The sequence below is a fragment of the Apaloderma vittatum genome, unplaced genomic scaffold (assembly GCF_000703405.1).
Source record: "Apaloderma vittatum isolate BGI_N311 unplaced genomic scaffold, ASM70340v1 scaffold1526, whole genome shotgun sequence".
NCBI lineage: Eukaryota > Metazoa > Chordata > Aves > Trogoniformes > Trogonidae > Apaloderma > Apaloderma vittatum.
The window spans coordinates 6,356-16,646 of NW_009723171.1; the positions used below are offsets into that span (position 1 = coordinate 6,356).

General features: G+C 46.6%; 1 protein-coding gene across 1 annotated transcript; it reads left to right on the plus strand.

Annotated features, from left to right (window-relative positions):
* The first annotated feature begins 1,910 nt into the window (after positions 1 to 1,910).
* On the plus strand, positions 1,911 to 8,297 carry HPCAL1 (hippocalcin-like 1). The gene is made up of 3 exons (XM_009871992.1): positions 1,911 to 2,314; positions 3,439 to 3,544; positions 7,088 to 8,297. The coding sequence occupies exons 1-3, from the start codon at positions 1,937 to 1,939 to the stop codon at positions 7,183 to 7,185; spliced, it is 582 nt and encodes a 193-aa protein (XP_009870294.1). The 5' UTR covers positions 1,911 to 1,936; the 3' UTR covers positions 7,186 to 8,297.
* Positions 8,298 to 10,291: the final 1,994 nt, after the last annotated feature.

The following is a 10,291-nucleotide window of genomic DNA, read 5'->3' on the forward strand; positions in this document are numbered from 1 at the left end:
GGAACCTCCTCGCTCAAAGAAAGAAATGTAGTGTTACGATGTTGGCTCTTAAAAAAAACGACCACGGTCGAGCCTTTATTTTCTCCAGGCTGCTGTTGTCTGCAAATTGACTGCAGCAAAGTAGAATGTTGTGTTTTCTGCCTTCGGCACTGCAAGGATGGATATCTGGAGCAGGGGAGATTTGAAGATGGAAAGGCAGTGGGAATTCGCAGTTTAACTGGAGGGCAGCCCATTGTTCTCCTAGGGATGATACTGGCAGGGACTGGGAGCTGTAGCATCCCTACATGTTGGGAGCAAGCAGAGGTGTGTCAGGGGCCTGGAGGAAACTCTGCGATATAATGAACCAAATAAAAAAAGCTTTGGAGCTGAAGTATCGGCAGCTTTTCTAGAAAACAGAAGTGCTAATGATAACACGGTTTTCTGTTAAGGCCAATGCATTGAACTAATGAGCAGCTGGCTGGTTTTTGTCTCTTAGCATTAAGCCACAGAGCAGGATGTGGATTTTTCACATTGCTGAGGCGACACAGAGACTAAGTGGAATACAAATAAAACGACCTTAAATTCAGCTGTTGAAAATCTCTCTGCTGTAGATCAACTTACTTTTTGCTGACCTTTAACTATTTTTTTTTTAGATTCTTATGCATGCCTGGGATTTTTGCTCTCTGGGAAGTGCTTAGCCCCTGTTGCATTTTTCCTCTGCAGACTTTGTCGCTCAGCTCTTGCAGTTTCTGAGTAGCTGTGTGGTATTGGCCTGTTACTAACCTGCTTTGTGCAGCAGCTGTGTGCAAGCCTAACCAGGGCATGACAGACTGTGCAGAGAAATGCTGGGCCTGTCACTGAGGTTTGGATGTGGCTTTGTGCAAAGTTTGTGAGTAATCCTCTTGGGTCTGGGGAACGAGATGTAGCTCTTGCTTGGCAACTCTTGGTTTGGTATTGCTGGGAAGCCATGAAAGGCTGAAAGGGTAAAAGACAAAAATAAAACATGGTATATTTTTTTTCCCTGTTGTTTCATAAGTGCAGATTGACCATCTTTCATTTTGCTGGAGTGGCTTTTGTGTTGCTGGGAAGTCTCACCCACGCAGCTCGGGCACTGTCAAAGGAGGGGACAAACCCAGCCCCCTCCTGAAATCCTGATAAAATCCCGAGGTTGAAATGCCCTTTTGCCTACATTGGGGCATACTGAATGTACTGAATAAGCTTATATAAAAGTATAAACCCCATTAAACCTGGAAGAAGTTGCTTTGCCAAACATTTTGCTTTAAAAAGCCCTTTTTTCTGCTCGTCCAGGAAGGCAGAGGGTCGTGATCTTCTTGTCCCTTGTGCCAGTGCTGCTGTCGCAGGAGGAGCGAGGAGATGCTCCATAAGCCGAGAGGTTTCAAAGAGCATCCGGATGATGCGAACACAGCTGGCACAAAGCCACCTGCCCTTCCTGCCCCTCATTTCATCCTTGCTTACTTTCACTTTTGAATAGATGGATTTTACTTTTCATCACCACTGCTCTCCCTTCCTACTCGGTCATTGGAGCAGATCAGCCCGTTGGGGTGGGTCAAGAACTGGGATCCAGACCTGGCCATTGCAAGCTGTATGATAGCAGAGTGGGATTATAGCAAAGAAATAACAGAATGAGGATTTTTATCTCCTAAATAATAAGGATTAATAATAAGGGTTAATAGTTCCTACCAAACGGCCTTCCCTTGTCCGTCCTGAGCATACTAGTAACTGGGAGAGCCTAGAGGGGAGGAAAAGAGCCAGATGAAACAAGATATCTTCCTGGTGTTTGATAGCATCTTTTTTCTTCTCTTTCCCCCTTACCCTGAGCAGGGTCTGTGTTTCCTGCAGGGCTCTGCCTGCTCCCAGCCCCTCTCTGCTGAGTGGGGCCAGAGCTCAGGGAGATGCTTTCTTGCTTTGCAGCCACTGATCCCAGATCCAGAAGAGGATGGGGAAGCAGAACAGCAAGCTGCGCCCCGAGGTGCTCCAGGACCTGCGCGAAAACACTGAGTTCACAGACCACGAGCTGCAGGAGTGGTACAAGGGCTTCCTAAAAGATTGCCCGACGGGCCATTTGACTGTGGAAGAGTTCAAAAAAATATACGCGAATTTTTTCCCCTATGGCGACGCGTCGAAGTTTGCAGAGCACGTCTTCCGCACGTTCGACACCAACGGCGATGGGACGATTGACTTTAGGGAATTCATCATCGCCCTGAGTGTCACCTCTCGGGGCAAGCTGGAACAGAAGCTGAAGTGGGCCTTTAGTATGTATGACCTGGATGGCAACGGGTACATCAGTCGTGGGGAAATGCTAGAAATAGTGCAGGTGAGGCACTCTCTCGTTTATATTTTATTCGTGTTGCTATAACCTTTTCACCCTGAGACAGCTGCAGCTTGAGATGAAATTTTTTACAGTGAGGGTGGTGAAACGCTGGAACAAGTTGCCAGTAGAGGTGGTGGAAGCCCCATCTCTCAAGACATTCAAGGTCAGGTTGGATGGTGCTCTGAGCAACCTGATCTAGTTGAAGATGTCCCTGCTTACTGCAGGGAGGTGGGATTAGATCACCTTTAAAGGTCCCTTCCAGCCCAAACTATTCTATAATTCTATGAGGGGTATGCTGAGCTGGGTCACTCTTGCCCTAGGGAGGCCCCTGAGGCCATGGTCCCCAAAAAGACACTGGGGGCCATGGTGGGACCTATGAGGTGCAGGTGAGGAAAAGACCTAAGAGATGAACAGGGTGTTGTGTAACTGGTCCGCAGCCAAAATCTTGCAGCTCTCCGTGGGGATTTCTTAGTGGGGTGTTGATGGGATCAAAAAACCCTAAATGCAAATTTTACTGACCTGATTAATCTCAAAATTAATACTTTGAAACTTCAAATCTGAATCAACCTGAGCTCTGAATGAAAGGCTGTAGCATGTCCTAAAGAGGTCTCGTCTTTATTCACATTCCTGTAATTCTGAAAAGGCGTTTCCTTACCCATCTACAGAGAAAAACAACCCCTGTTCCTGTATATTCACATTCACTCATCATCAATAGAACATCCCCCACACATACACATAACTAGGTGTGTGTTGAGAGCCAGCCAGAGAGGTAATGGCTTAATTCAGTTGTGAAAAAGAGAACGACACACCATTGCCTGCTGTGTTTTAGCTCAGTCCTCCTTGTACATTAATCTAGACCCTGACTTTCAGTTAAACTGACCCAGCAATGCAGGAGCTTCTTTTGAAGCGTGAGTGAATAGAGGAAAGAAAAACAAAAAAAGCTGCAGTCAGTAATTCCTATTTGTTTTGGTTTATAAAGTCCTGCAGCTGCCTGCCAGGGTCAGCTGCCTTTTTTTATTGCTACAGGCTTAAATTCTTTTTATCTGTCCTGATGCTTTATCATTTGGGTCATGTTTTTCCTATATCTTTTTTTCTTCTCTCTCTTTTTTTTTTTTTTTAATGCTCAGGCAATCTACAAAATGGTTTCATCAGTAATGAAAATGCCGGAAGATGAATCCACTCCCGAGAAGCGAACAGACAAGATCTTCAGACAGATGGACACAAACAATGATGGTAGGTTGCCCCACCCTTTTGCGGGCTCTAGAAATGGAGATTTTCTAGCCTGGTATTGGTAGAAGCAGATGATGGTATTTGGGGAGAGAGGTAGAGGGCAGGGATGTCTCCACCAGTGCCTGTGGTCTCTGCGTGGCCTCGGTGAGCATCTCTGGACCGTAACAAACAGAGTGAATAAGTGGGAAGTGGGTAAGAGGCTTTTCCTGCTGTGGGGCTGGGAGGGCAGCAGTCCTTCCCTGACATTTCATGGGTGAATCCCCCCTGAAGCTCTCCCGAGTCCAGTATCTTTGGGTTATTTTCTCTGGGCGTAGCACAAACTAGGCACACGGTTTTGCTCCTGTTGCCCTTGGCAGGGTTGCAGTCCTGGGTTTGTCATCACTAGTATGTGTTGGGGATGTGGCTGGGTACCTGAAAGCAAACATTCCCCTGGGTCCCTAATGCTTATTTTCTGTGTATGTTTATGGTGTGTGTACGTACGCGCATGGTCACACACGGTTCTGCAGTGTTTACTGTTTTTCAGAGTGTGCTCGTTAGGGGGATGTAACAGTTCCCGAGCCAATTATGGAGCCACTTGATAAATTATCTGACAGCGTACTCATCACAACCCCTCCACCTGAGCTAGCTCATTTCCTGAGGCTTGAGAAACACAGGCAAAATTGAGCAATTTCCCCTGCCCATCAGCCTCCCGACGTGTTTCCTCTCATCCCAGTCGAGGTGGAGCTTTCCCTGGGAACACATCGAAATCAGGAGCTGTGTTCTACTGACGTGCTGCAGGAGCGAAGATTTGGTTCTAGCGCTGAGATACAGAGACCTGGAAAAATATAATCTTATGTATAGAAGGATTTTTATTTAAGAGAACTTTATGGCTGCATTTTGGCATCTCCTGCTGCAGCCCCTGAGGCTTGCTGAAGTTCTTGAGCATTTTACCTTTGACTTCATCAAAGCTAGTGCTTCCTCCCCTGACTTCACATGTGGAGGGCTCTAAAATAACGTAAAGTAATATTCTTCTGCAGAAAAGAGCGGCGCGTGCAGAAGTGCGACCGAGTAGCAGTCACAAAACCTTCTGTGTACATCCTCCATCTGTCACACTTTGTTGCTGAAATGAAGTCATCCTATTCCCAATAAAACACCAGCCCTGCAAGTCAAGTATTGCCAAGTGATAAAGTTTTCACGTGGGGAAACACATGGGCTCTTGGTGCCTGGAAATGTTTCTTCTTCCCCATCTGACTGTTGGACATTGCAGATAGATTTGGATTTGTGCTTTGCTTTTCATGTGTTGCAAGGAGAGGGGAAAGCTAATAAATATCCTGAGAGTAATGAGTTCTCTTTTTCAGGCCGATCAAAACTTAAGGGAGCAGTCAGTTTGAGAACATCAGCTTAAAAGCCAGAAATTAGGACAGAAGTGCATTGTGGTTTTCTGAGCTGGTGTAATGTCTCCGAGGGGAAGGTTTACTCGTTCCTCCCTATTTGACCTGACTCAGGTGTTGGGCCACCAAGTTTCATGCTCTCCCCATCCCTGCAGCAAGTTGGGAGCATCCTGGGGCTGGTGAAAATGGGCACAATGAGCTTGTACCTCCTTCCCTCTGGGGGTACGTGGCCAAAAGGGGCAGCAGGCAGCTGCCAAGTGCGAGGTGCTCGTGTGGGTCCTGCCCATCTCGAGCAGAGCTGTTTGAGTTGGGCAAAGGTGGCCCTGGGGTGTTGTCTGAGGGCAGGGGTAAGTCATGCTGCGAGCACGAGGTTGACGGGAAATCACTGAACACAGTGTCAGGGATGCAATAAATACTCATCTCCTCTTGTTTGCAGGGAAATCTGTTTCATTTCTCATTAATGTTGGTACAGCTTATTTCTGCCGTGGTTCGCAGTGCTGGAGCAGGAGAGTATGGGTGATAGCAGGCAAGGCAAAGGCTACTCATGGGCTCCAAATGGCGTTTGTGCAGGAGACTGGTCCTGAGCTCAGAAAAAACCTGCCAGAAGGCTAGGTTGCCCTAAGGACAAGGTCTGGGAGACCAGACAGGATCCTTCCTGCTTGCCATACCGTGCCATGCTGTGCCATGGGACTGCTGGAGATGGAGGATGCCAAGGTGGTTGCTCCTTGTGGTCACTCCTTCAGTCCCACAGAATCATAGAATTGTCAGGGTTGGAAGGGACCTTAAAGATCATCTAGTTCCAACCCCCCCACCATGGGCGGGGACATCCCCCACTAGATCAGGCTGCCCAGAGCCCCATCCAGCCTGGCCTTAAAAACTTCGGGGATGGGGCTTCCACCATCTCTCTGGGCAACCTGTGCCAGTGTCTCACCACCCTCATGGGGAAGAACTTCTTCCTAACGTCCAATCTGAACCGACCCATCTCTGGCTTCAATCCATTCCCTCTAGTCCTGTCACTACCCGACATCCTAAAAAGCCCCTCACCAGCTTTCTTGTAGCCCCCTTGAGATACTGGAAGGCCACAACAAGGTCTCCTTGGAACCTTCTTTTCTTCAGACTGAACAGCCCCAACTCTCTAAGTCTGTCTTCACAGGACAGGTGCTCCAGCCCTCTGATCATCCTCGTGGCCCTTCTCTGGACACATTCCAGCACGTCCATGTCTTTCTTGTGCTGTGGGCTCCAAAACTGGACACAACACTCCAGGTGGGGTCTCACGAGAGTGGAGTAGAGGGGGAGAATCACCTCCACACACCTCTTGATGCAGCCCAGGACACGATTGACTTTCTGGGCTCAAGTGCACACTGATGACTCATGTTGAGCTTCTCATCTACCAGTACCCCCAAGTCCTTTTCTTCAGGGCTGCTCTCAAGCCAATCAGTGCCCAGCCTGTATTGGTGCTCAGGAGTGACACGTGGCAGTAAGTGCTTTCCCCAAGGCCAGGTTTTCTTGCTGCCCCAGGAAACCAGTCCCATTCCTGCATACCTGGCAGGACACAGCAGGTGGCTTGTAGAGCCATAGAACCATAGAAGGTGTTGGGCTGGAAGGGACCTTTAAAGGTCACCTAGTCCAACCACCCTGCAGCGAGCAGGGACATCTTCAACTAGATCAGGTTGCTCAGAGCCCCATCCAACCTGAGCTTGTAGATGCAGGAGAAGCCTTCGCTGCTCAGCCCTGTATGTCACAACAAGGGGGCAAAGCAAGGAGATTTAGGTTTAAAATGTCGTAGCAATGTAAGCATTTTTTTAAAGTGTACATGTGTTCAGGTACCAGACCTTGTGTTCCTGTGTCATGTAGTTTGTCTGGTTTATTTCTGGGCAAAAAGCAGCCAAATGGCATTATAACGGTTGGTTTTATATTTGGCACTGTCTTTTTAAATAAAAAAATAACAATTATCATGCTAGATTGTTTTGCTGAAGAAAAATGCATCTGGGCTTAAGGGCTTGAGTAGGATTTGGCTGCTGTGTATTGCACTAAATTCCCCTCGATGCCTTTGCGATAGATTAAATGTACGTATGTTGCCTTAGTGAGGAGGGTTGGTTTTTTTAAGCTACAGCGATGGTGGCGGCAACAGCTGACTTCAATAAATGGTTTCCATTCTGCTTTTCCTCCCTTCCAGGTAAACTGTCGCTGGAAGAGTTTATCAAAGGTGCCAAGAGCGACCCCTCCATCGTGCGGTTGTTACAGTGCGACCCCAGTAGTGCGAGTCAATTCTGAGCAAGCGGACGGACAGTGTGTGCGCAGAGAATTCTCGGCTTGTGTCCTTCAAGCTTTGCTCGCAAACGGATGCCTTCTCAACCATCCCTCCACACTTCGCGGATAAGATCCCATTGCCAGATTGTGTGTCGCGTGCGTGTGTCCGAGCGAACCAGCCCTCGCTCCCCTCACTAACACCAGTGCAGCTCTCCTCCGGCAGCTCCGTTTCTGCTTCCCCGTAACGTTGCGATTCAGTCTGCACATTTTAAACGTTAATCGGAAGGTATGTTTACATGCAGCTACAAAAAGAGTTCAAATCTGCTGGTGAGATACCACTTCGCTTAGTCCGTAAGAAAGGTGATGTACTAGTAGTTCCCGAGAAGATGCTAGGTAGGACTTTTACGCAACATAGCAGATGGTAGATAATTTATTTTGCTTCAGAAATTACTATGAAGAAAAAAAGAAAAAAAAGTGGACTGAATGGAGTAGAAAGTTCAAAAAAAAAAAAAAAAAAAAGAAGAAAAAAAGAAGCAGCTTTCCTGGGCATGGTTCCAATTTTCTTTTTGAGGAAAATTGCTTGCACTTATCTAATGGTCTTTACTTTCTTTTAATAATATATAAATTATATATATATGGTGAAGTAAAACTTTAAATATTTAGGTCATCTATTTAAGGCATAAAATAGAATTTGAGCTTTGTTTCTTCTAGTTGTCTGTGATTTATTCAAATCTTGGAGATTGTTTTTTTTGTGGTATTTATGCATTAGCAAATTGCTGTTCCAAAAGAAATGCATGACTAGCAGTTTGTGGATATTTCACTCTGTTTAATTCCTGAATGCAAATATGTGTTCATTTTTACTGTCAATCGTTCCGATGTTACTGTATTAACAAGAGACCTGAAAGGAGTTCATCTTCATTTTGTATTTCTCGGTGGAGTCCTACTTTCTGGTGGTTGCTGCGTTAAATGGCTTTTGAGTGCCCCGAGGTGACGTGACTCGCACTGCTGTTCTCAACTTGGCTACACCTCCTCCCTTTTGCTGTTGATATGTTAATAGTCTTGTGCATTCCAGTGTTATTTAATATCTGCCTAATGCCAAGAAATATTAATTGAAATAAAAGACTACTTTTCTTGTCCCTGCCCGTCTCGGTCTAAGCCATGCAACGAGTTCCCAGCGTCACGTAGTCGGGGGAAGGACAAAGCTGGCTTCTTGCCTGATGTGTCCCCATCTCGTCTGAGACACATTGCCTGGTACACATGGAGGGATTTTTTTGGGAGCCGGCTGTGGGGCTGGGCTCACACAGCGATGCTGGTGCCTGTAGGATCCTGCTCCATCCCAGCTGGGTCCTGGGTGAGGGTGGTTCCTTGGTGAAGACCACAGGAAGGTGACAGCTCTGTTTCTGCTGGATGCGGAGCAGCTTAAGGCGACAAAGGGAAGGCTGCTGACCCTGCTGTTATGACCATGGATTTACAAAATAAAAGTGTCTTGGTCCTGGCAGATACCAGGTACGTGCTGTTGGAGTAATATTTGACGTGGATAGTGTGGAAAGCAGTTTTCCCCACGTTCATCGGGTCTGCAGGTAGCTGCTTAAGCCTGTCCTCTCTGCAGAATAACGTATTAGCAAATGATTTGGCCTGAAGTTAATGTTAAGCATGTAATTAAAGGATTTTTGCTGTGTAGACTGTCCTAGTAGTGGTTAAGTGTTAATACTTTAATATCAAAAAAAGAGAGAGAGAGGGGTGTTTGCAGTATCCAAACGGAATTGCATTGTTAGGTCAGACTTGGTCTACAACATCAGTGCTGCCAAGCAGAAAAGCATGTTCATTCTTTTTCCTAGAAATCCAACTCTTGAGTTATTAAACCAAATCCCTCCAACCACAACCCTCTGCTGATGAGTGCAACCATGAAAGGGAGGTTAATCAGAAGCCTGCCTGCTTTCCCTGGCCAAGCCCAGCAAAGAGAAGAGCAAACTATTGGAAAAAAGATAGTAATTTCATGGTTTCTTATAGTCTGTGTCCAGCCTCTTTGTGTTCACGCTGGCTGGCTGGCTGCCAGAAGATGCTGTGGTGCTGAAGATGCTGCAGATGTTCTTATATTAATGGCTCTTCTTGCCCTGTCTGGGATACAGTTGTTCAGACGCAAAAGGTTTAGTTGTGAATCAGCCGCCGTGGGCTTTAACATCTCTCTGCACTCGGGAGAACATGGAGAAACATCGCTGTCCTCGTCAGCCTCGTCGTAAGGATGGTGCTTCTGAGGGAGACTGCTGCATTTGAATCTTGTTTGTGCGATCTTAAAATGAGTCAGGCATATTTTTAGTCAAGCATTTCACAATATCCTTTTCTTGGGTACCAAGGATATAAAAACTGTTTTGCTGTAGCATTCATAAATGCAGCAGTTTTTCTGTCATCATTCATCTACTCTTGTGAGTGGGACTTTTGTCACCTTTTCCGCCTTTTCGTGACATTTCTCTTCTTCTGGTTTCCACTTCTCTCTGTAGTGAATGGCAGGTTTAAGTAGCTGTTTAGCAAAGCTCCAACTCTTCTCATTTGAGAAGAAAAAGTATCTCGATACAAAAGCTCATTTTGACCTTGTTTTTGCAGAATCAAACTGTAGGGTTGTGAATTCTAGTGGTCAAAAAATTCCCACTTCTTTGACTTGATAGTTTTTGCTCTGAAGTGTGCCGAGGTATCCACGATGGAGTTTGCCACCCACCGTGGGCCGACAAGCCCCTGAGCAGCTCCATGCAAATGCTGGGATTGTGTCCTGCTTCATCCAGCCTAGTTTCTTCTGCCTTTCTCTTTGCCTCTTTAAACTTTCCAGTCCCAGGTTAGCTTTTTTTTTTGGTTGTCCCCCACTACTTTCCCAGCTTCTAAGGTCCTGCTTCTTTTCAGGGCAGGTGAGGTGGCTGCATCTGGGACCTGAGCTGGCACAGAGTATATGAGCAAGACTCTCCCAGCTTGCCTTTTGGAAAGCAAATAAGGAAGATACCCAGGAGAGGTGGTCCCTGGGGGGACTGGAGAGATGCTCTGAAGCTTAACCAGGCTGAACTTTTGAAAGATGGCTTCTCATATGAGGAGCCATTTGATTACAGACCAGCTAAGTACTGGAAAGGGCTTTATCTGCTACTAC